Consider the following 26570-nt stretch of genomic DNA (forward strand, 5'->3'; position numbering starts at 1 on the left):
ATTCCCAGATATCGGCGCTCGGCGTATCGATCCGCACAGCTCCGCGTGGCGCTGGCCTCGAATTTCATAGCGGTGTGTGTGTTTCTCCGGGTGTGCGTCCCAGTGTATACTCGGGCATATCTGCTCTGTAATGTGTGTAACTCTAGGCCTGTGTGTGTGTGTGTGTGTCAGCCACTTTGCACTCTAGACCTTTGTAGTGATTGTTTAGTCTGTGTGTTACTGTACAGTCAAGGATTGTGTAGTGTGTGTTACACTACAGTCTAGGGTTGTGTAGTGTGTGTGTGTCAATCTGAACTCTAGACCTTTTGTAGTGATTGTGTAGTCTGTGTGTTACTCTACAATCTAGGCCTGTGTGGTGATTGTGTAGTGTGTGTTACCCTACAGTCTAGGACTGTGTAGTGTGTGTGTTACTCTACAGTCTAGGCCTCTGTAGTGATTGTGTAGTGTGTGTTTAAAGTGGAAATGTACTTCACTGGCATTATCATTTTTAAACCCAGATCATTGAGAAATAATAGCAATTAGGACAGTTAATCAATAGAAAGGACTTAATCCAACTTTCATCTATTTTCTAACCTGCGTTTTCTAATACAGGGTCACAGAGTGTAGCCCAGAAACAATGAACACAAGGCAGGGTACACTCTGGACAGGACACCAGTCCATCACAGGACACACACACACACACAGACACACTCACACCAGGGCCAGTCCGTTACAGGACACACACACACACACACACACCAGGGCCAGTCCACCACAGGACACACACATACACTCACACCAGGGCCAGTCCATCACAGGACACACACACACTCACCAATTCCCATTTTCCCAGAAAGCAACTAACCCAGCAGCCTGTCTTTGGACTGTGGGAGGAAAACCACCCAAATATGGGAAGAACGTGCAAACTCCACACAGACAGCACCCCAAGTCTAGAATTGAACCTGGGACCCCGGTGCTGTGAGGCAGTAATGCTGACCACCCAGTCAGTTCATCAGTGTAAATTCTAAATTTTTAAATTCTAACGTTCAATGACCATTTTAAATGCTCGCCTTACGTTGTGACTTGTTTTAAACGAAAACCGATTGATTTTACAAGCCAAACCTGAGATCTCAGCCTTCCAAAGGAATAATTCCATCAATTCGCTTCAGTCATCAATGGATCGATACTTATAGATGTGTTCTTCTTTTTTTGGAAAAGAGCGTCTTTAATCCGTTCATTCACTTTTCGGCGCATTTTAGCTGTAAAATCTTTCCTCTTATAGAGGATTAACCTGCCGCGTCACTCAGCCGGAAAACGAGGCTTAAAAACCGTTCGGGATGAAAACCAGACAAGCGGGTCACTGGGTCTCGTTTTGCGTCCGAACGCCTCTTAAATATAATATATATTTACACTTAAAAATATATATATATATTTCCCTATGGAAAGTGTGAAATATTTAAAGCTGCGTCTTCTAACGTGCGACCCTCGGGCCACAGCCCAGCGCGCGGCACCTAAAGGCGGAAGTCTCACCTGTCCGCGCGCGCCCAGGCGAAAGCGGAAGTCTCACCTGTCTGCGCGCGCCCAGGTGTCTCCCCCCTCCCCTCCCCGCCCCCGTTGCTTCCTGCAGCTGGAGAAACGGGCTGAGGACAAGCTATGGAGAGACTCGATCATCCTGTGCCCGCTGTGGTCTAAACTTGAAATAAATCGTCAATTATACTTGCTAATCGATACGTGCCCGGGGGGTGGTGTCAACTGCGTCTTCAATGAAGCCATTCACTCGGGCGTCTGGACTCTCTTGTCTCGACCCGTGAGACCTGATCGACAAATGAACGAATCGAGATCCGTCTCGACACATGAACGAAGAATGAAACTTTGTCGTTGTTTGCCTACGAGCGCTGCGTCCGCCCGCAGAGCAGGGTGGGGTAGGGCCGCCAGCACCCAGAGGTGCCGGGAGCGGCGCCGGAGCTTCCTACCTAATTGGCTAATTGGGATACCCGGTGACGCGCGTCATTCCGCCTGGAGTTTTCGGCTCCTCCCGATTTTCCCTGTCCCGTCCCGTCCCGTCCCGTCCTCTCCCGTGGCAGAAACACGCACGAGAAACCAGAAGCCCCGAAGCCCGGCCGAGTTCGCGTCACTGAGCCACTGGGTGTACAGTGTGTATGAATACATCGACAACAAATAATAACACACCCCTTATTATTATTATTACTTCATTGATTGATTGATATCATTTAATTATGTCGTCGTTAAGCTGGAATATGATCAATTCTTCTTACTGTTGTCGTCATCATTATCAACATCAGTTATATCAATGTTAGGTCCGCCACATTATGAATATAATATAATAATAATTTCCATGCTTCAGATACAAAATTCGCAAAAGCGAATAAACGGAACTCGGAATTAGGGCGCGGATCGAGCGGGTGATGGTGTTGGGTTTAAACACACACACACAGACAGACAGAGACGTGGAAAGTCGTGAGAAGCGTCACAAGTCGGGCTAGAAGGTTTCTAAAACTTCATCAAGGGCCGGTACGCGTTGTGGCCCCAGATTCGCGAGTGAATCCACGGAGCGGGACAGGAGCGTGGAGATTCGCGTCCAGGTCTCCCGCTGAATCTCTTTCTGAGCCCCTCTCTCTTTTTTTTTAAAAAAAACCTGGCAAATCGAGATTGCGCGGAAAAAAAAACCACAGATTGAATCCCTGGCGCTTCTTTTGTTTGCTATTTTCATCTGAAAGACCTGCTAAAAAAAGAAAAAAAAACTTTAGCAACGGCTAAATTATGATGATGTCAGCCCTCACATTGATATCACCGCGGCGGATAACGACGACAAGAAGAATCGTTTTGCGACTTAACGACGACATCATCAGAGTAAGGATGAGGATGAGGGGGATGATGGCACGCGTGTGTGTAGTGGTTCGCGCGGGCCGCGGCTCGGGATCTGAGGGGGCTGAATTAACAGATAAATCCCCCTCCTGAAATAGCGTCTCCCGTCACAGCGCGGAGCACCGGGGCCAGCTGTCGCGCTCAAATCCCAGTCCCCTCTCTCTCTCTCTCTCTCTCTCTCTCCTCTCCGTGCAGTTCTGTGTTGGCACGCATTCCAGCACGGCCAGAGCAGGCCCGAGCAACTCCGTGCACACAGCGCTCACAAAAGTTAGGCCTCCGACACGCGTGGGCACACGGAGCTCTGCCGAGAGACCGGCTCTCTCCCTCCCCCTGCCCCTTTCCCGGGCTGTGACAGGAGTTTGTGACAGGAGCTCACACTCCGGGTTTGCAGCTCGGCTGACTCTCCTCTCCCGGTGGGATTGGGAGCTGTTCCCATTCTGGCGGGGCTGGGAATGCTGGGATTGGATGTGTTTTTTTTTCATTTTTTTTGTTTTTAGAGAAGAATGTTTGCTTCGTTCCCAGCGTGTTTCTCGCAGTGCAGCAGGAAGGGCACCTCTGTCTCTGTTTCTCCCCGCTGGCAGTGGGAGCACAGCCTGTCCTCTCTCAGCTCTCTGCCAGGTCTGCCTGTGTCCAGTGTGTGTGTGTCCAGACTGTGGTCACTGAGCCTGTCCTCTCTGGACAGCCAGGTCTGCCTGTGTCCAGTGTGTGTGTCCAGGCTGTGGTCACTGAGCCTGTCCTCTCTGGACAGCCATGTCTGCCTGTGTCGCCCAGTTTCTATGGCCAGGCTGTGGTCACTGAGCCTGTCCTCTCTGGACAGCCAGGTCTGCCTGTGTCCAGTGTGTGTGTCCAGGCTGTGGTCACTGAGCCTGTCCTCTCTGGACAGCCAGGTCTGCATGTGTCCAGTGTGTGTGTGTCCAGACTGTGGTCACTGAGCCTGTCCTCTCTGGACAGCCAGGTCTGCATGTGTCCAGTGTGTGTGTGTCCAGACTGTGGTCACTGAGCCTGTCCTCTCTGGGCAGCCAGGTCTGCCTGTGTCCAGTGTGTGTGTCCAGACTGTGGTCACTGAGCGTGTCCTCTCTGGACAGCCAGGTCTGCCTGTGTCACCCAGTTTCTATGGTCAGGCTGTGGTCACTGAACCTGTCCTCTCTGGGCAGCCAGGTCTGCCTGTGTCCAGTGTGTGTGTCCAGACTGTGGTCACTGAGCCTGTCCTCTCTGGGCAGCCAGGTCTGCCTGTGTCCAGTGTGTGTGGCCAGGCTGTGGTCACTGAGTCTGTCCTCTCTGGACAGCCAGATCTGTCTTTTTCCAGTTACTATGGTCACTGAGCCTGTTCTCTCTGGACAGCCAGGTCTGTCAATGTCCAGTTTCTATGGTCACTGAGCCTGTCCTCTCTGGACAGCCAGGTCTGTCAATGTCCAGTTACTCTGTCAATGTCCAGGGGGTGAAGTACTGTTGTTTGGTTTGTGTTGTGAGTTGGTTGACTTAAATTTGTGTTGTTGTAGCTGTGCTGTCCTGCGGCTGGTTGGTGTCAGTGAGTGAGGCAGTGTTGTGTGTCTTGTGTTGCTGTAGCTGTGCTGTCCTGAGGCTGGTTGGTGTCAGTGAGCCTCAGGGTCATCTCTGGGCTCAGCTCTTGTGTGTGTGTGTGTGTGTGTGTGTGTGTGTGTGTGTGTGTGTGTGTGTGTGTGTGTTTGTCAGTGAGTGAGGCAGTGTTGTGTGTCTTGTGTTGCTGTAGCTGTGCTGTCCTGAGGCTGGTTGGTGTCAGTGAGCCTCAGGGTCATCTCTGGGCTCAGCTCTTGTGTGTGTGTGTGTGTGTGTGTGTGTGTGTGTGTTTGTCAGTGAGTGAGGCAGTGTTGTGTGTCTTGTGTTGCTGTAGCTGTGCTGTCCTGAGGCTGGTTGGTGTCAGTGAGCCTCAGGGTCATCTCTGGGCTCAGCTCTTGTGTGTGTGTGTCAGTGAGTGAGGCAGTGTTGTGTGTCTTGTGTTGCTGTAGCTGTGCTGTCCTGAGGCTGGTTGGTGTCAGTGAGCCTCAGGGTCATCTCTGGGCTCAGCTCTTGTGTATGTGTGTGTGTTTGTCAGTGAGTGAGGCAGTGTTGTGTGTCTTGTGTTGCTGTAGCTGTGCTGTCCTGAGGCTGGTTGGTGTCAGTGAGCCTCAGGGTCATCTCTGGGCTCAGCTCTTGTGTGTGTGAGGCAGTGTTGTGTGTCTTGTGTTGCTGTAGCTGTGCTGTCCTGAGGCTGGTTGGTGTCAGTGAGCCTCAGGGTCATCTCTGGGCTCAGCTGGTACGAATCCTGGTCCCAGTTGCCCAGATGTAACCAGTCTGTGGTTGCTGTCCTCTGTATGGTGATAAGTGATGGGTATTGGCTGAATGAGGCCCTGCTCACATTCTGAGGAGTTTTTCTTTGCACATGAGAGATTGTTTTTCCAGAGGTCTTTGTGAGTTTTTGCAGGGTTTGTGAGATCCTGGTTTGTGAGTGAACCTCACACTTCACTGGCATATAGGGCAGCCTCCCTCCCTCTCCTCCTCCTCTCTCCCCTGTCTCTCTTTCTCCTCTCTCCTTCTTTCACTCCTTCTCTCTTTCACTGTCTCTCCCCTCTCCCTCAACGTCCTCTCTCAGTCCCACAGCCTCCCACAGTCTCACAGCGTCCTGTGTCTCCCGTCCCCTTCCAGATCAGCCACAGCGCTTACCTGCTGCCAGCCAGGTTTTTAACCAGCGGGCAGCGGACCTGCGCCTGTGGCGGGGAGGTTGCTGGTTCAAATCCAGCGGCCCAGCAGAGGAATCCTACTCCGTGGGGCCCCCTGAGCGAGGCCCTTCACCCCAGCTGCTCCAGGGGTGATGTATAAATGGCCGACCCTGCGCTCTGACCCCCAGCTTCTCTCCCTGTCTGTGTGTCTCCTGGAGAGCAGGCTGGGGTCTGAGAAAAGACACATTCCTCATGCAAGACACTGTATCTGGCCAATAGAGTGATCTTATTAGGGAAAGGAGATAGTTGGCTCTGGGTCTGTGCCTGTGGCTGGGAGGTTGCTGGTTCAAATCCCGCGGCCCAGCAGAGGAATCCTACTCCGTGGGGCCCCCTGAGCGAGGCCCTTCACCCCAGCTGCTCCAGGGGTGCCGTATAAATGGCCGACCCTGCGCTCTGACCCCCAGCTTCTCTCTCCCTGTCTGTGTGTCTCCTGGAGAGCAGGCTGGGGTCTGAGAAAAGACACATTCCTCATGCGAGAAAGAGGGAGAGGGGAGGGAGGAGGATGGATGGATGGGGGGAGAGGAGGAGGGAGGAGAGGGAGAGGAGGAGAGGAGAGAGAGAGAGGAGGATGGAGGGAGAGGGAGGGAGGAGAGTCCCTGGAGTACTGGCAGAGCTATTTGCTTACTAAGAGCAGCTTTTTTATAGAAGCTTGAAAGGTTCCTGATGGAGGGATGAGTAAATAATAGATGAGCTGCTGACAGCTTTCAGAACGAGTCCTCATATCGCTGTACACACGCACACTACACACAGACACACACAGACACACTACACACACACTACATATTCAGAACGAGTCCTCATATCTCTGTACACACACACACTACACACAGACACACTGAACACACACACTACACACACAAACTACACACACTGTATATTCAAAACGAGTCCTCATATCTCTGTACACACGCACACTACACACAGACACACTACACACACACTACACACAGACACACTGTACATTCAGAAAGAGTCCTCATATCTCTGTACACCACACACACACTACACACACTGTATATTCAGACCGAGTTCTCATATCTCTGTACACTACACACACACAACACACACTGTATATTTAGAACGAGTCCTCATATCTCTGTACACTACACACACACACTACACACACTGTATATTCAGACCGAGTTCTCATATCTCTGTACACTACACACACACACTACACACACTGTATATTCAGACCGAGTTCTCATATCTCTGTACACTACACACACACACTACACACACTGTATATTCAGACCGAGTTCTCATTTCTCTGTACACCACACACACACACTACACACACTGTATATTCAGACCGAGTTCTCATATCTCTGTACACCACACACACACACTACACACACTGTATATTCAGACCGAGTTCTCATATCTCTGTACACTACACACACACACTACACACACTGTATATTCAGACCGAGTTCTCATATCTCTGTACACTACACACACACACACTACACACACTGTATATTCAGACCGAGTTCTCATATCTCTGTACACTACACACACACACTACACACACTGTATATTCAGACCGAGTTCTCATTTCTCTGTACACCACACACACACACTACACACACTGTATATTCAGACCGAGTTCTCATATCTCTGTACACCACACACACACACTACACACACTGTATATTCAGACCGAGTTCTCATATCTCTGTACACTACACACACACACTACACACACTGTATATTCAGACCGAGTTCTCATATCTCTGTACACTACACACACACACTACACACACTGTATATTCAGACCGAGTTCTCATATCTCTGTACACTACACACACACACTACACACACTGTATATTCAGACCGAGTTCTCATATCTCTGTACACCACACACACACACACTACACACACTGTATATTCAGACCGAGTTCTCATATCTCTGTACACCACACACACACACTACACACACTGTATATTCAGACCAAGTTCTCATATCTCTGTACACCACACACAACACACACTGTATATTCAGAACGAGTCCTCATATCTCTGTACACACACACTGTATACAGTGATCAGAATGAGTTCTCATATCTCTGTACACACACAGCACACACACACTACACACACTGTCTATTCAGAATTAATTATATCTCTGTACACACACACTACACACATTCAGAACGAGTAATCATATTTCTGTACACACACGCTCTAGAATGAGTTAAGAAACTGTATCTCTGTCTGCACATACACTGCACACACACTGCTCTGTGCTGTCAGTCAGCTCCATGGACAGAGACACTGCTCTGTGCTGTCAGTCAGCACCATGGACAGAGACACTGTTCTGTACTGTCAGTCAGCACCATGGACAGAGACACTGCTCTGTGCTGTCAGTCAGCTCCATGGACAGAGACACTGCTCTGTGCTGTCAGTCAGCTCCATGGACAGAGACACTGTTCTGTGCTGTCAGTCAGCTCCATGGACAGAGACACTGCTCTGTGCTGTCAGTCAGCTCCATGGACAGAGACACTGTTCTGTGCTGTCAGTCAGCTCCATGGACAGAGACACTGCTCTGTGCTGTCAGTCAGCTCCATGGACAGAGACACTGCTCTGTGCTGTCAGTCAGCACCATGGACAGAGACACTGCTCTGTGCTGTCAGTCAGCTCCATGGACAGAGACACTGCTCTGTGCTGTCAGTCAGCACCATGGACAGAGACACTGCTCTGTGCTGTAAGTTTCCAATAACACTGTGTCTCTTCTGAGAGCTTACTATGGTAATTCCGCAGACCACCCTCCCAGTTCTGCCTCAGGTGTAGAGGGGTTGTACCATGCTTTGTCACCTTCAACTTTAACCCTTGCTGTATTGCACTGCTATGTCCTGCACCACTGTGTGGCTAGGTCTTACTCAGCTTTAACTACAGCAGGCCGTAGTAGAAGTGTTTTGAAGGGTGTGTGTGTGTGTGTGTGTGTGTGTGTGTGTGTGTGTGTGTGTGTGTATTGGTATGGTGTAACAGTGTGTGGATACAACAGTGTAACTTATTGGGTTTTCCAGGTGTCAGCTGACGCAGCGCGTGTGTGTGTGTGTGTGTGTGTGTGTGTGTGTGTGTGTGTGTGTACAATGTGTATTTGTTGTGTAAGCATCAGTGTGTGGCTTTGCAGGGAGTGTTTGTGCAGTGTATACCCCTACACAGTCAGCGTGTGCGCTGTCTATAGACGTGCAAGATGACCACATGGTTAACCAGGCAGTGTGTGTTTGTGATCGAGTGCCACTGAGCGAGAGGCTGGGCGTGCGGCGTGTGTGTGTGTGTGAGTGTGTGTGTGTGTGCGCGCGCGCGTGCGCGTGAGTGAAGGTCACGCAGTGTGGGCCCACAGTGTGAGGCGAGCTCGTCACACTGGGACACATCTCACCACTGAGACCCAATCTGTTCACTGGAGAGCACGGCGCACAGGAAGGAGAGACAAAAAACAGCAGTAGTGAGAAAATGAATCGGACACTCCGAGCTCATGCATAATGTTCCTACACGTAGCAGGACATGTATTGCACGATAGACGAACAGCATTATGCAACCTCTCTCTCTCCTTTGCTCTCTCTGATCCTCTTATCTCTGGATTATGGAAGCTCATCTGTGAATTTAATATAAAAGGAAACAAAGGAAAAAAATCATGTCATTTCTTCATATATCTGTTCACCTATCTCTCTCTCTCTCTCTCTCGCCATTCACTCTGTATTAACCCCTCTCTCTCTCAGTGCAGTGTTCATGTACTGGAGTGTCCAGTCAGTGTGTCTGTATGAACCCCTCTCTCTCTCAGTGCAGTGTTAATGTACTGGAGTGTCCAGTCAGTGTGTCTGTATTAACCCCTCTCTCTCTCAGTGCAGTGTTAATGTACTGGAGTGTCCAGTCAGTGTGTGTGTATGAACCCCTCTCTCTCTCTCAGTGCAGTGTTCATGTACTGGAGTGTCCAGTCAGTGTGTCTGTATTAACCCCTCTCTCTCTCAGTGCAGTGTTCATGTACTGGAGTGTCCAGTCAGTGTGTCTGTATTAACCCCTCTCTCTCTCAGTGCAGTGTTAATGTACTGGAGTGTCCAGTCAGTGTGTCTGTATTAACCCCTCTCTCTCTCAGTGCAGTGTTAATGTACTGGAGTGTCCAGTCAGTGTGTCTGTATTAACCCCTCTCTCTCTCAGTGCAGTGTTAATGTACTGGAGTGTCCAGTCAGTGTGTGTGTATTAACCCCCCTCTCTCTCAGTGCAGTGTTAATGTACTGGAGTGTCCAGTCAGTGTGTCTGTATTTACCCCTCTCTCTCTCAGTGCAGTGTTAATGTACTGGAGTGTCCAGTCAGTGTGTGTGTATGAACCCCTCTCTCTCTCAGTGCAGTGTTAATGTACTGGAGTGCCCAGTCAGTGTGTGTGTATTAACCCCTCTCTCTCTCAGTGCAGTGTTAATGTACTGGAGTGTCCAGTCAGTGTGTCTGTATTAACCCCTCTCTCTCTCAGTGCAGTGTTAATGTACTGGAGTGTCCAGTCAGTGTGTGTGTATTAACCCCCCTCTCTCTCAGTGCAGTGTTAATGTACTGGAGTGTCCAGTCAGTGTGTCTATATTAACCCCTCTCTCAGTGCAGTGTTAATGTACTGGAGTGTCCAGTCAGTGTGTCTGTATGAACATCTCTCTCTCTCAGTGCAGTGTTAATGTACTCGAGTGTCCAGTCAGTGTGTCTGTATGAACCCCTCTCTCTCTCAGTGCAGTGTTAATGTACTGGAGTGTCCAGTCAGTGTGTCTGTATGAACCCCTCTCTCTCTCAGTGCAGTGTTAATGTACTGGAGTGTCCAGTCAGTGTGTCTGTATGAACCCCTCTCTCTCTCAGTGCAGTGTTCATGTACTGGAGTGTCCAGGTGGTTCATTATTTTGTCTTTATAAGTGTTTGATCTCTCTCTGGATATTTCATTAATAACACCTCTCTCGTATAACGAGCACCGAAGACCTTCAGGTCACATTAGCGATCATCTAGTAAGTTTGTTTCAAGAGCTTTCTGATTCCCTCGCCTCCTGTAGACGCCTGCAGTCATTACTCATCAAAGTGCATTAACTGGGAGGTGATAGTAATGAACTACCCTGGAGGGGGGAGCTCGTTGTTTTAGTCAGGGCAGCTGTGCTGTGGCTCGTTAGCCAGCTGTTCCTTCCTCTGCCTGTCCTGTCCTGTCCTGTCCTGTCCTGTCCTTGGCAGGGGTGTCAGCCAGTCTGAGTGTTGATTGGTTCATCAGTAAATAAAAGTAGCGTTTCTATCAGTCACTGAGCCAGAGTCCACACTACACTACTGTATATACATTTTAGTGCATTATTAGAATGGTTCTATTTATTCCTCTATTATTACACGTATTTCTGAGCACTTGTGTTCACTTAAATTCGTCCTTAGGATGAGACGTCAAACCGAGGTCCTGACTCTCTGTGGTCATTAAAAATCCCAGGGTGTTTCTCGACAAGAGTAGGGGTGTTACCCCAGTGTCCTGGCCAAATTTCCCCCCTGGCCTTTACCCCTCATGGCCTCCTAATAACCCCCCTCTCTGAACTGGCTCCATCCCTCTGCTCTCCTCCCCACTGAGAGCTGGTGTGTGTGAGAGGACTGGAGCATCATCCAGGTGGGGCTGCACACTGGTGGGGGTGGAGGGGATCCCCATTACCTGTAAAGCACTTTGAGAGGAGTATCCAGAAAAGCGCTGTATAAGTCTAAGCAATTATTATTATTATTTAGGGTAGTTGCTAATACCCCAACACAAATTATATTTCTGGGGGACAGTAAGAACTACTCTAGCAGATATATAGTTAATTTGAAATGCAAAAATAACCTCTGTGTGCTCAAGAACTACTGTATATGATCACTACGTAACTATCAGGTACAGCAGAAAGTCCTAACCACAACAAATGAAGGCAAGAAATATGCGTTCTTTTAATAAACGTTCGAGCATATTGTTGCCTCAAAAGGTCTTCCTAGATTCCTGTTTGGGATAGGAATTGGACTTCGGAATGACCAGACAGAGTCCATGTTTACTCCAGAATGAAAATGATGGACCTCTCTCGCGGTTAGAAATTTGCATTATAATCGCAATATCTGCTGTTCATTATTTATGGACGATGACATTTCATTTCTGGCCTGAAAATAAAATATTTAAGACCGTGGAGGATATAATAACTGGGGTCTGGTCAGATTTCGGATCTCAGCAGCTAAGCAAGGCAGTGTCTGGGGTTTCAGAGACTATAAGAGAAACCAAGTTGTTTCTGTAGGTGTTATTAAGATCACTTCATTGTCCATTTACAGTGTCCCGCCTGGGGAATGTGTCTTTTCTCAGACCCCAGCCTGCTCTCCAGGAGACACACAGACAGGGAGAGAGAAGCTGGGGGTCAGAGCGCAGGGTCGGCCATCTATACGGCACCCCTGGAGCAGCTGGGGTGAAGGGCCTCGCTCAGGGGGCCCCACGGAGTAGGATTCCTCTGCTGGGCCGCGGGATTCGAACCGGCAACCTCCCGGCCACAGGCGCGGGTCCCGAGCCGCAGAGCCAGCGAGGCCGTCCCTCGCCAGAGCCGAACGCGGTCTCGGGCTGCGGCGCACAGCCTCCTCCTCTTCCTCCTCCTCCTCCTCCTCCGCCCGCTGGCCCGAGCGGTGCCGCCGTCTGCCTCGCCAGCGCTTATGAGCCGCCCGATCTCCCGAAGGGGCCCGTCAAGGGTGGGACCGGCGCCCAGCGGTGAAACCCCCCGCCCCCCCGTTCAGATGAGGATGACGATGTCATCTCTCTCCGCCTGCAGCACATCTGGTGGGCTCCGTGTCCGGCTCGGAAACCCCTCCTCTGGTGCTCTCACCTCTCACACCTGCCTGTGGTTCCTGCCTCCCCCCCAAGTCCTGTACGAGCCAGGCGTTCGCTGAGCCCGATCCGGGCTCAGCGTGGGAAGACGGACACCCAGAAGCCTTCCTGACCTCCTGGGTCCGGGACTGGGAGCGTCTGGTCCCGTGACCACCCCCCCCTTTCATTCCCCCCCGACCCTCACCCAGATCCCACTCCGGCCCTTTAACTCCGCCTGTGTCCGGACGGATCACCCGGGCTTGGACGTTTGCTACACCCCCGGATTGGCCTCGGGCCCCCTCGGACTGTCCGCCTCGGCCCCCCCAGTTCTCCTGCCAGCCCCCCTGCATAACCCCCCCCCCCCCCCCCGTTCTCCTCCTCGCTCCTCCCCGGGTTGCGCTGTCTGCACAGGGTTGCGCTTCGTGGAGACGGGCAGAGGGGGAGACGGACTCCGGGGTCCCGAGCCAGCGGGGCGGCCCACCACTTGTAGGCCGTCTCCCCTCCCTCTCCGGGGGGGGGGCCCGCTGGGAAAACCTGGCGGGCCGACGTCACATCAGGAGGGAGTCCGGCTCCGAGTCCAGCGCACGAGGCCCGGCACGTTCCTGGGGGGGCGGATGTCCTCCGGGGCGGCGCCGTCGCGCGTGTCCCCAAGAGTTGCTCTTTTTTCTCTCTTCTGGGGGGCCCACGCGCCCCGCCACCCGAGTCCGGCCTGCTGCAGGACGCCGCCAACGAATCCGGAAAGGCCCGAATCCGGGAGACGAAACAACAACAACAACAACAAAAACAACCACCTTTTTGTAGAATAAAACCCCCGACGTCGATAGGTTTGCCACCCAAAAAACGGAAAACAAAACCCCACAGCAGAAGGACACCAGCCGATACAACAGACCTGAAAGTCCCAGAAATGGACAGGCGCCGTTAAAGATCCCTCCAGAATGAGCGCTGGTCCATTTTCTGTCACGCCCCACACTCCCCCTCGCCAACGCCGTTGAATGCACAGAACCACTGTTTCACAGTCTCATTCCGGATTGAACCCATCGCATTCCCACACAGATTCTCCCTCCTGCACCAATGATCCAACCACATCCCTTTCCTTTCAGTTTTTAAACTCCCAGTATTCTCCAGTGTGCCTTTCCAAGCCTTTGACTGATCTCCTGCTCCTAATCTTTTGGTCTCGCCTCTTGACCTCGCATTCTGGAATCTGTCTTTCGGATATCTCTCGTTACCAGGCCCTTTGCCTCCCCAATCGACTAAGCCTTTGGATTTTGTCTTTTTGGATCGCCCCTTTGCTACTCTGTGTTCTGTGGAATTCATGGTCAGGCATAAGGATCCTCCGATCCTTCCTATAGGTTCCCTGACATCTTCAAGGCCACAGCCTCGTCCGTCTGACCCCCCGGCTGCGCTGACAGACCGCCAGTGTCTGACTCGGGAGAGATGTTTGAATGTCAATTCAAAGTGCGGACTTGAACCCCTCTGCACGCCTGGCACTGAGACTCTTCTCATAGACAGGACTCGACGAGCTCGCCTTTAGCTCATAATCCACAGGAACGGTAGCTTACGCACAATTGTTCGGATTTGTCTATGTTTGTCGGGTTGCCTTCCCCGATCACAGCGCATTGAGGAGAAGGTCTGGTCTGCTACTACTTTGTCGACCTCCAGGCTCATGGAACAGACCTGAAACCTACTTGGTCAGTCCTCCCACTTGGAATAGATCACACCACGGTCCAAACCCTGCTAGCCAGCGTTTCGGTAGAGGGTGGAAAGTGTTTTATGTTTGTCATAACTCAAAACTCATCGACTACAGCTTCGTTGACGTCTTCGTCTCGCCTGCTTTTACATTGCTTTCTGCCGTAGTGCACTTATTGATTTGGAGATCTGAAAAGTATCAAGGTGAAGGTGCTGAAAACTAGCCCTAACTCTACCCCAGAGTGTAGGTACAGGTATGTAGAGTATAGGCTGTATATTAGGTACAGCTCCCAATCCAGACTCCAGACAGTGTGTATACCACACTAGAGGAACAAGTCCTTACACTCTCTCCAGACTATATATACAGTATATGATATACAGTACATACAGCTCCCAATCCAGACTCCAGACAGTGTGTATACCACACTAGAGGAACAAGTCCTTACACTCTCTCCAGACTATATATACAGTATATGATATACAGTACATACAGCTCCCAATCCAGACTCCAGACAGTGTGTATACCACACTAGAGGCACACGTCCTTACACTCTCTCCAGACTATATATACAGTATATGATATACAGTACATACAGCTCCCAATCCAGACTCCAGACAGTGTGTATACCACACTAGGGGAACACGTCCTTACACACTCTCCAGACTATATATATACAGTATATGATATACAGTACATACAGCTCCCAATCCAGACTCCAGACAGTGCGTATACCACACTAGAGGAACACGTCCTTACACACTCTCCAGACTATATATATACAGTATATGATATACAGTACATACAGCTCCCAATCCAGACTCCAGACAGTGCGTATACCACACTAGAGGAACACGTCCTTACACACTCTCCAGACTATATATACAGTATATGATATACAGTACATACAGCTCCCAATCCAGACTCCAGACAGTGCGTATACCACACTAGAGGAACACGTCCTTACACACTCTCCAGACTATATATATACAGTATATGATATACAGTACATACAGCTCCCAATCCAGACTCCAGACAGTGTGTATACCACACTAGAGGAACACGTCCTTACACTCTCTCCAGACTATATATACAGTATATGATATACAGTACATACAGCTCCCAATCCAGACTCCAGACAGTGTGTATACCACACTAGAGGAACAAGTCCTTACACACTCTCCAGACTATATATACAGTATATGATATACAGTACATACAGCTCCCAATCCAGACTCCAAACAGTGTGTATACCACACTAGGGGAACACGTCCTTACACACTCTCCAGACTATATATACAGTATATGATATACAGTACATACAGCTCCCAATCCAGACTCCAGACAGTGTGTATACCACACTAGAGGAACACGTCCTTACACTCTCTCCAGACTATATATACAGTATATGATATACAGTACATACAGCTCCCAATCCAGACTCCAGACAGTGTGTATACCACACTAGAGGAACAAGTCCTTACACTCTCTCCAGACTATATATACAGTATATGATATACAGTACATACAGCTCCCAATCCAGACTCCAGACAGTGTGTATACCACACTAGAGGAACACGTCCTTACACACTCTCCAGACTATATATACAGTATATGATATACAGTACATACAGCTCCCAATCCAGACTCCAGACAGTGTGTATACCACACTAGAGGAACACGTCCTTACACTCTCTCCAGACTATATATACAGTATATGATATACAGTACATACAGCTCCCAATCCAGACTCCAGACAGTGTGTATACCACACTAGAGGAACAAGTCCTTACACTCTCTCCAGACTATATATACAGTATATGATATACAGTACATACAGCTCCCAATCCAGACTCCAGACAGTGTGTATACCACACTAGAGGAACAAGTCCTTACACTCTCTCCAGACTATATATACAGTATATGATATACAGTACATACAGCTCCCAATCCAGACTCCAGACAGTGTGTATACCACACTAGAGGAACACGTCCTTACACACTGCACTATACCACACTAGGGGAACACTCTCTCCAGACTATATATATGATATACAGCACATACAGCTCTTGATAGAGACTACAACAGTTTGTGTTGTTTCAATTAAGGGTAAATTTAGCTCAAAGGAGATTTTAACAAGCAAGCAGCATATGTTTGTCTCCTAGGTGGCAATCTGTTCGTTACTAACGAGGTGCTGCCTAATTAGCGCAGGTACAGGCACTGCAGTCTCTTCGCAAGCGGGGCTGCTGAACTGCAGAACGTGCTGTAGTCTGTCCTCCGCCTCTGTGCTGGGCTGTGCTGGTTTTCTTATTTTAAGCAGTATTGATACAGCGCCAGGGGGCCAGAGAGTTGGGGGGGGGGGGTGGGGTGGGAGAGGCAGCCGAGAGTGGGTGGGAGGTTGTGGGAAAGAGCTTAACTTCATTTCCGGAAGTGTAGGTTTCTGTACTAATCTGTGTGAGTGTGTCTGTGAGAGAGAGAGAGAGAGAGAGAGAGAGAGAGAGAGAGAGAGAGAGAGAGAGAGAGAGGGCATGACCTCTAGTCTCTCAGCCCAGCACAAGCACAAATCCCTTTAAGAGGAGAAAGTCTCTTAACAGCGGGGCTTGCTGTCTGTTGTGTGCTGATGACGTGTTGCTTCAGGGTGTCAGTTTGTCAGTGCGTCTGTCTCTCGGTGTGCCGATGACAGTGCTGTTGTTTTTTTGTGCGGTGTGTAACTCCGTCGCTTGTGCGTGTGCGTGGAGGTGTGTCCACCCCACTCGATCTGCGTTGCACCGAACGTCACTCTGGGAACGAACGGTGGTCTCTTCCCCTCTCCTGTGGCTCTCTGTGGCCGGAGCAGGGAGAGTCAGTCAGTCCTTCCTGTGTCTCGGTGTAACACTTCGGAGGAGATCAGCTCTAATCCTGCCCAGCGCTGTCTGCCAGTAACTCACACAGGCTCAGGGAGAGACAGACACAGGCCGGGACACAGTAAGGCTGACCGGGGGAGACAGGGAGTGAATAATTCATGGATAATTGTCAGAAAAAAAAGTCCTCAGATCATCAATATTTAATCAATACGAATAAATCTGAATTATCTTTGGAGAGAGACTGGGTTCATTCTATCCTAGTACAATCAGTAACTAAAGTATCAGACAAATTTATCTGTCTGCAGCATCCGCAGTATTAACTGTGTCTATCAGTGTTTATCTACAGTCTCTACAGTATCTACAGCTCTGTATCTGCAGTATTAACTGTGTCTATCAGTGTTTATCTACAGTCTCTACAGTATCTACAGCTCTGTATCTGCAGTATTAACTGTGTCTATCAGTGTTTACAGTCTCTACAGTATCTACAGCTCTGCATCTGCAGTATTAACTGTGTCTATCAGTGTTTATCTACAGTCTCTACAGTATCTACAGCTCTGTATCTGCAGTACTAACTGTATGTATTAGTGTTTATCTACAGTCTCTACAGTATCTACATCTCTGTATCTGCAGTATTAACTGTGTGTATCAGTGTTTATCTACAGTCTCTACAGTATCTACAGCTCTGTATTTGCAGTATTAACTGTGTCTATCAGTGTTTATCTACAGTCTCTACAGTATCTACAGCTCTGTATCTGCAGTATTAACTGTGTGTATCAGTGTTTATCTAGATACAGTCGATATAGTCTCTATAGTATCTACAGCTCTGTATCAACAGTGTTTATCTACAGTCTCTACAGCTCTGTAACTGTAGTATTAACTGTGTCTATCAGTGTTTACAGTCTCTACAGCTCTGTATCTGCAGTATTAACTGTGTCTATCAGCAGTGTTTATGTAGAGTATCTACAGCTCTGTATCTGCAGTATTTACAGTAAAGTCTGTGTGTAGAATACGTATCTAGTATGAGATTGTGTGCTCAGCAGGTCTGAGGGCCCAGATGGTCTGAGCTCTGCTTTCTCAGTAAGACTCCATACATAATGATCTCCACTGAGACTTTCATTAATCTTCCTCTCTCCCCTGTCAGCGTGTCTGTATTAACACCCTTGTGCAGTGTTAATATACTGGAGTGTCCAGTCAGTGTGTCTGTATGAACCCCTCTCTCTCTCAGTGCAGTGTTAATGTACTGGAGTGTCCAGTCAGTGTGTCTGTATGAACCCCTCTCTCTCTCTCAGTGCAGTGTTAATATACTGGAGTGTCCAGTCAGTGTGTCTGTATGAACCCCCCTCTCTCTCAGTGCAGTGTGAATGTACTGGAGTGTCCAGTCAGTGTGTCTGTATGAACCCCTCTCTCTCTCAGTGCAGTGTTAATGTACTGGAGTGTCCAGTCAGTGTGTCTGTATTAACCCCTCTCTCTCAGTGCAGTGTGAATGTACTGGAGTGTCCAGTCAGTGTGTCTGTATGAACCCCTCTCTCTCTCAGTGCAGTGTTAATGTACTGGAGTGTTTAGTGTGTCTGTATGAACCCCTCTCTCTCTCAGTGCAGTGTTACTGTACTGGAGTGTCCAGTCAGTGTGTCTGTATGAACCCCCCTCTCTCTCAGTGCAGTGTTAATGTACTGGAGTGTCCAGTCAGTGTGTCTGTATGAACCCCTCTCTCTCTCTCTCAGTGCAGTGTCCTGTCAGTGTATTAACCTCTCATTGGTACCAAAATGTTACCATAGCTTTTATGAAAATGCGCTGTAGCCTGTTCACTCTCTCTCTCTCTCTCTCTCTCTCTATCTGCCCCACCAGCAGGGGGAGCCCTGTGCCCTGCTGCTCACTCTCTCTCTCTCTCTGTGCCACAGCCTGTCCTACTCTCCCCCACCAGCAGGGGGAGCCCTGTGCTCTGCTGCTCACTCTCTCTCTCTGTGCCACAGCCTGTCCTACTCTCCCCCACCAGCAGGGGGAGTCCTGTGCCCTGCTGCTCACTCTCTCTCTGTGCCACAGCCTGTCCTACTCTCCCCCACCAGCAGGGGGAGCCCTGTGCCCTGCTGCTCACTCTCTCTCTGTGTCACAGCCTGTCCTACTCTCCCCCACCAGCAGGGGGAGCCCTGTGCCCTGCTGCTCACTCTCTCTCTCTGTGCCACAGCCTGTCCTACTCTCCCCCACCAGCAGGGGGAGCCCTGTGCCCTGCTGCTCACTCTCTCTCTCTGTGCCACAGCCTGTCCTACTCTCCCCCACCAGCAGGGGGAGCCCTGTGCCCTGCTGCTCACACTCTCTCTCTGTGCCACAGCCTGTCCTACTCTCCCCCACCAGCAGGGGGAGCCCTGTGCTCTGCTGCTCACTCTCTCTCTCTGTGCCACAGCCTGTCCTACTCTCCCCCACCAGCAGGGGGAGCCCTGTGCCCTGCTGCTCACTCTCTCTCTGTGCCACAGCCTGTCCTACTCTCCCCCACCAGCAGGGGGAGCCCTGTGCCCTGCTGCTCACTCTCTCTCTCTGTGCCACAGCCTGTCCTACTCTCCCCCACCAGCAGGGGGAGCCCTGTGCCCTGCTGCTCACTCTCTCTCTCTGTGCCACAGCCTGTCCTACTCTCCCCCACCAGCAGGGGGAGCCCTGTGCCCTGCTGCTCACTCTCTCTCTCTGTGCCACAGCCTGTCCTACTCTCCCCCACCAGCAGGGGGAGCCCTGTGCCCTGCTGCTCACTCTCTCTCTCTGTGCCACAGCCTGTCCTACTCTCCCCCACCAGCAGGGGGAGCCCTGTGCCCTGCTGCTCACTCTCTCTCTCTGTGCCACAGCCTGTCCTACTCTCCCCCACCAGCAGGGGGAGCCCTGTGCTCTGCTGCTCTCTCTCTCTCTGTGCCACAGCCTGTCCTACTCTCCCCCACCAGCAGGGGGAGCCCTGTGCCCTGGTGCTCACTCTCTCTCTCTGTGCCACAGCCTGTCCTACTCTCCCCCACCAGCAGGGGGAGCCCTGTGCCCTGCTGCTCACTCTCTCTCTGTGCCACAGCCTGTCCTACTCTCCCCCACCAGCAGGGGGAGCCCCGTGCCCTGGTGCTCACTCTCTCTCTCTGTGCCACAGCCTGTCCTACTCTCCCCCACCAGCAGGGGGAGCCCTGTGCCCTGGTGCTCACTCTCTCTCTCTGTGCCACAGCCTGTCCTACTCTCCCCCACCAGCAGGGGGAGCCCTGTGCCCTGCTGCTCACTCTCTCTCTCTGTGCCACAGCCTGTCCTACTCTCCCCCACCAGCAGGGGGAGCCCTGTGCCCTGCTGCTCACTCTCTCTCTCTCTCTGTGCCACAGCCTGTCCTACTCTCCCCCACCAGCAGGGGGAGCCCTGTGCCCTGCTGCTCTCTCTCTCTCTCTCTGTGCCACAGCCTGTCCTACTCTCCCCCACCAGCAGGGGGAGCCCTGTGCTCTGCTGCTCTCTCTCTCTCTGTGCCACAGCCTGTCCTACTCTCCCCCACCAGCAGGGGGAGCCCTGTGCCCTGCTGCTCACTCTCTCTCTCTGTGCCACAGCCTGTCCTACTCTCCCCCACCAGCAGGGGGAGCCCCGTGCCCCCGGTGGCACTGCTGCTGCTGTTGCCCACTCACTCCAGTCTGTGCCCCGCAGGGCGCTGGAGAAGAGGCAGGCCCACGGGGAGACCATCGAGCTGTCGGCGGAGGGCCGGCCGGTGGAGGTGGCGGCCGAGAGGGACCTGCCGGTGGTGGACTGCACCTGCTGCGGCCTGCCACGCCGCTACATCATCGCCGTCCTCTGCGGCATCGGCTTCTGCATCTCCTTCGGCATCCGCTGCAACCTGGGAGTGGCCATCGTCAGCATGGTCAACAACCACACCGAGTACCGGGGCGACAAGCCCGTGCTGAAGGTGAGGGACTGTCTGTGTGGAGTCTGCGTGTTCCTGCTGGGTCTCCTCTGGGCTCAAACAGTCTGGCGTCGATGCCTGAGACCATACGGGCCCTGGGGGGCTGTCTGTGTGGAGTCTGCGTGTTCCTGTTGGGTCTCCTCTGGGCTCCCGCAGTCTGGCGTCGATGCCTGAGACCACACGGGCCCTGGGGGGGCTGTCTGTGTGGAGTCTGCGTGTTCCTGTTGGGTCTCCTCTGGGCTCCCGCGGTCTGGCGTCGATGCCTGAGACCATACGGGCCCTGGGGGTGCTGTCTGTGTGGAGTCTGCGTGTTCCTGTTGGGTCTCCCCTGGGCTCCCGCAGTCTGGTGTCGATGTCTGAGACCATACGGGCCCTGGGGGGCTGTCTGTGTGGAGTCTGCGTGTTCCTGTTGGGTCTCCCCTGGGCTCCCGCGGTCTGGCGTCGATGCCTGAGACCATACGGGCCCTGGGGGGGCTGTCTGTGTGGAGTCTGCGTGTTCCTGTTGGGTCTCCCCTGGGCTCCCGCAGTCTGACGTCGATGACTGAGACCATACGGGCCCTTGGGGCGCTGTCTGTGTGGAGTCTGCATGTTCCTCTTGGGGTTTCCCACAGTCTGGAGTTGATTCCCGAGATTATAGACAGAGCAGCTGCAGAGGTGCTACAGGACAGGACGTGACATTGAAAAATACTGTAGTAAAATCGCGTCAAATACTCAGTCAAATCAGGAGATTGTATCTGGGCGGCGGGGTGGTGCAGTTGTCAGTATTGCCGCCCCTCCCAGCGCTGGGGCTCTGGGTTCGGCTGCCGGGGAGCTGTCTGTGTGGAGCCTGCGTGTTCCCCTCGGGTTTCCTCCCCGCAGTCTGGCGGCGTCTCCAGAGACAACAGGCGGAGCAGCAGCAGAGGCGTGCTACAGGACGGTCCGTGTGTTCAGTTTGAACAAGACTGGCTTCAAAACGCGCGATGGACCGGAGGGAGTCGGCGTTCAGCCTGCAGTCTCCCGGGAGCAGACACAATAAAGAGGGGCCCCCCCCCACGTCTCGGGCACGCCCCTCTCCCCTCGTCCCCAGCCATCAGCGGGACCCCCCTGCTTTTCAGAGCAGGTCAAATCCCACTCCCACCCACCTCCAGCCAGCCAGGGTCTCCTCCCCCCTGCCTCCAACACTACATGCCCCCTGGTGGTGGGAGGCTGGAATAATTTGTGGCTCGGGACCTGTGCCTGTGGCCGGGAGGTTGCCGGTTCGAATCCCGCGGCCCAGCAGAGGAATCCTACTCCGTGGGGCCCCCTGAGCGAGGCCCTTCACCCCAGCTGCTCCATGGGCGCTGTATAAATGGCCAACCCTGCGCTCTGACCCCCAGCTTCTCTCTCCCTGTCTGTGTGTCTCCTGGAGAGCAGGCTGGGGTCTGAGAAAAGACACATTCCTCATGCGAGACACTGTATCTGGACAACAGAGTGATCTTAATCTGCTTGGTCATGCTGCTGGGCTTAATTTAAGACACAGCTGGATGGGATCCTGGGATCAATGTCCTGTTAAACAGGCTGCAACAGTGTAGCTGTTGTCCTGTGGAGCCCGGCCCGGGCTCCTGTGTCCCTGGCGGTTTCTTTGGTGATGGTTCAGGCCGCCCCCAGTGTCCGGCGGGCTGTGACAGGCAGGCTGCCCTTCTCCAGCTCAACTCCATTCAAGGTGCTCTAGTAGCAGGACCGCTGGGTACAACCGGTGTTGCCGAAGCAAATAGAAATAATGAAATTCACACGAAACAAAACGGAAAATAAAAGTCAAATAAAATCTACAGACATTTACAACAAAGACGTATCATAAAATATTGACATATACTGTAGACGGATGGAGCATTACTGGGAGACAGACTCACTGTTCCTCAGGCTGGGACAGGAGATCACACACTGTATTATTATTATTGAGAGACAGGCTCACTGTCTGTTCCTCAGGCTGGGACAGGAGATCACACACTGTATTATTATTATTGAGAGACAGGCTCACTGTCTGTTCCTCGGGCTGGGACAGGAGATCACACACTGTATTATTATTACTGAGAGACAGGCTCACTGTCTGTTCCTCAGGCTGGGACAGGAGATCACACACTGTATTATTATTATTGAGAGACAGGCTCACTGTCTGTTGCTCAGGCTGGGACAGGAGATTGCACACTGTATTATTATTATTATTGAGAGACAGGCTCACTGTCTGTTCCTCAGATCACACACTGTATTATTATTATTGAGAGACAGGCTCACTGTCTGTTCCTCAGGCTGGGACAGGAGATCACACACTGTATTATTATTATTGAGAGACGGGCTCACTGTCTGTTCCTCAGGCTGGGACAGGAGATCACACACTGTATTATTATTATTGAGAGACAGGCTCACTGTCTGTTCCTCAGGCTGGGACAGGAGATCACACACTGTATTATTATTATTGAGAGACAGGCTCACTGTCTGTTGCTCAGGCTGGGACAGGAGATTGCACACTGTATTATTATTATTATTGAGAGACAGGCTCACTGTCTGTTCCTCAGATCACACACTGTATTATTATTATTGAGAGACAGGCTCACTGTCTGTTCCTCAGGCTGGGACAGGAGATCACACACTGTATTATTATTATTGAGAGACGGGCTCACTGTCTGTTCCTCAGGCAGGGACAGGAAATCACACACTGTATTATTATTATTATTATTGAGAGACAGGCTCACTGTCTGTTCCTCAGGCTGGGACAGGAGATCACACACTGTATTATTATTATTGAGAGACAGGCTCACTGTCTGTTCCTCAGGCTGGGACAGGAGATCACACACTGTATTATTATTACTGAGAGACAGGCTCACTGTCTGTTCCTCAGGCTGGGACAGGAGATCACACACTGTATTATTATTATTGAGAGACAGGCTCACTGTCTGTTCCTCAGGCTGGGACAGGAGATCACACACTGTATTATTATTATTGAGAGAGAGGCTCACTGTCTGTTCCTCAGGCTGGGACAGGAGATCACACACTGTATTATTATTATTGAGAGACAGGCTCACTGTCTGTTCCTCAGGCTGGGACAGGAGATCACACACTGTATTATTATTACTGAGAGACAGGCTCACTGTCTGTTCCTCAGGCTGGGACAGGAGATCACATACTCCCTCCTCCCTCTCCCAGTAGGACTGGGACCTGTTGTGATTCTGGCAGGTGTGGGAACTCTGGGACTAGATTTCTGAGTTTGGGGAAGAACGTTTCTCTAATCCCAGAGGATCTGTCACAGTGCAGTAGGAAGTGCACCTCTGTCTCTGTTTCTCACCGATTCCCTCTCTCTCTCCCTGCTCCGTCTCAGAAAGCCCAGTTCTCCTGGGACCCCGAGACCGTGGGGATGATTCATGGCTCGTTCTTCTGGGGGTACATCGTCACGCAGATCCCTGGGGGATTCATCGCCCAGAAGTTCGCTGCCAACAGGTGTGTCTGTCTCTCTGTAAGTGTAAGTCCTGTCTGTCTGTCTGTCTGTCTGTCTGTCAGTACTGCCTGTCCCACAGCAGGGGGCGCTAGTCTGTCTCTCACACCCTTTGTCAGAGGTCAAGGGTCAATTTGCAGAGTCAGAAGAGCGTTTTCAGAGAATCCTCTCCATAGCTGAACTGTTCAAAGGACAGAACACAAAATACATGTCTCTTTCCTTATCTCTCTCTCTCTATCTCTCTGTTTCTCTCCTCCCTCTCTCTCCTGTCTCTATCCCTCTCTCCTCCCTCTCTCTCCTGTCTCTCTCTCCCTCTGTTTCTCTCCCCCATCTCTCTCCTCCCTCTCTCCCTCTCTCTCCCCCATCTCTCTCCTCCCTCTCTCTCCTGTCTCTGTCCCCCTCTCTCCTCTCCCCTCTCTCTCCTCTCTCTCCTGTTTCTCCTGTCTCTCCTCTTTCTCCCCTCTCTCTCCCCTCTCTCTCCTCTCTTTCTCCTCTCTCTCTCCCCTCTCTCTCCTGTCTCTCTCCTCTCTCTGTCCTGTCTCTCTCCTCTCTCTCCTGTCTCTCTCCTCTCTGTCTGTCCCCTCTCTCTGTCTCCCTCTCTCTCTCCTCTCTTTCTCCCCTCTCTCTCCTCTCTCTCTCCCCTCTCTCTCCTGTCTCTCTCCTCTCTCTCTCTCCTGTCTCTCTCCTCTCTCTCTCTCCTGTCTCTCAGGGTGTTTGGTTTTGCCATAGTCGCCACCTCCACCCTCAACATGCTGATCCCCTCGGCTGCCCGGGTTCACTACAGCTGCGTCATCCTCGTCAGGATACTGCAGGGGCTCGTGGAGGTCTGTCTCTCTGTGTGTCTGTCAGTCTGTCTCTCTCTCCCCGTGAGCCTGTCTGTGTGTCTGTCAGTCTGTCTCTCTCTGTGTGTCTGTCAGTCTGTCTCTCTCTCCCTGTGAGCCTGTCTGTGTGTCTGTCAGTCTGTCTCTCTCACCCTGTGAGCCTGTCTGTGTGTCTGTCAGTCTGTCTCTCTCACCCCGTGAGCCTGTCTGTGTGTCTGTCAGTCTGTCTCTCTGTGTGTCTGTCAGTCTGTCTCTCTTTGTGATTGGGTGTCTGTGTGTCAGTCAGTCTGTCTCTCTCTGTGATTGGGTGTGTCGGTCAGTCTGTATCTCTCTGTGATTGGGTGTCCGTGTGTCGGTCAGTCTGTCTCTCTCTGTGATTGGGTGTCCGTGTGTCGGTCAGTCTGTCTCTCTCTGTGATTGGGTGTCTGTGTGCCGGTCAGTCTCTGTCTCTCTGTGATTAGGTGTCTGTGTGTCGGTCAGTCTGTCTCTCGGTGAGTCTCCCTGTCGGTCAGTCTGTCTCCCTGGCTGCCTCTGTGCCTTTCCCTGTCGTCGTTGTTTGTCAGGTATGAGACTTACTGAAACAGAACCGATACACGAGGAGAAAAATGTCACTCAGATTCTGAGATTCTCTCAGGCTGGAAATCACTCCCAGGGAGAGCAGGTTCCTGATCCAGGGCAGAAAGAGAGAGTCGGTCAGTTCCTAGTCTTGAATCCAAGCCACCCAGCGGGACCGCGCGCCGTCTCAGATCGCACCCTCACTCTGCCTTGATCGGGGCTGGTCTGACACCACCGCAGTGTGGGGGGCTCTGGTGAAAGTTGGGGAGCAGGTCAGACCCTGATCTCGCCCACCCGCGCTTGACTGGCAGGGTCCCAGCTTATTCTCTGGCGGGTGCGAAGCTCCTCTTCACTGCCAGGTGAGCTGAGCCGCTCAGGAATGGCCAAGGAGCCTGAGCTCCTAATTTGCCCGAGCTACCAAAACGACTTCAAGCTTCCGAAGTTTTTGCTTCCGATGTTTGCCCTCGCTCTGTGTTGGTGCGATGGGTGCGATTGGGCGGGGCGCTGGCTCTGCGGCTCAGGCTCTGCGCCTGTGGCTGGGAGGTTGCCGGTTCGAATCCCGCGGCCCAGCAGAGGAATCCTACTCCCTTGGGGCCCCCCTGAGCGAGGCCCTTCACCCCAGCTGCTCCAGGGGTGCTGTATAAATGGCCGACCCTGCGCTCTGACCCCCAGCTTCTCTCTCCCTGTCTGTGTGTCTCCTGGAGAGCAGGCTGGGGTCTGAGAGAAGACACATTCCTCATGTGAGACACTGTATCTGGACAACAGAGTGATCTGATACCGAGTTTAGACCAGGGGCGGAGCGCTGTCTCTGTGGCTCAGGACCTGCGCCTGTGGCCGGAAGGTTGCCGGTTCAAATCCCATGGAGGAATCCTACTCCCTTGGGGCCCCCTGAGCGAGGCCCTTCGCCCCAGCTGCTCCA

General features: G+C 51.8%; 1 protein-coding gene and 1 long non-coding RNA gene across 3 annotated transcripts in view; one reads left to right on the forward strand and one right to left on the reverse strand.

Annotated features, from left to right (window-relative positions):
* LOC148654383 (uncharacterized) overlaps positions 1-26570 on the reverse strand; it is a 175142-nt gene that overhangs the window by 73309 nt on the left and 75263 nt on the right. The window lies entirely within an intron of this gene.
* Positions 1-26570, forward strand: part of LOC148654388 (vesicular glutamate transporter 1-like) — a 131309-nt gene that overhangs the window by 576 nt on the left and 104163 nt on the right. For both annotated transcript variants that reach the window (XM_088646484.1, XM_088646483.1), the window contains exons 2-4: positions 20578-20833; positions 24162-24280; positions 24985-25099. In XM_088646484.1, the coding sequence (XP_088502610.1) occupies positions 20578-20833; positions 24162-24280; positions 24985-25099 (490 nt within the window). The remainder of the gene's footprint in view (positions 1-20577; positions 20834-24161; positions 24281-24984; positions 25100-26570) is intronic.

Source organism: Lepisosteus platostomus, chromosome 9 (genome assembly GCF_059453375.1).
Source record: "Lepisosteus platostomus isolate fLepPlt1 chromosome 9, fLepPlt1.hap1, whole genome shotgun sequence".
NCBI lineage: Eukaryota > Metazoa > Chordata > Actinopteri > Semionotiformes > Lepisosteidae > Lepisosteus > Lepisosteus platostomus.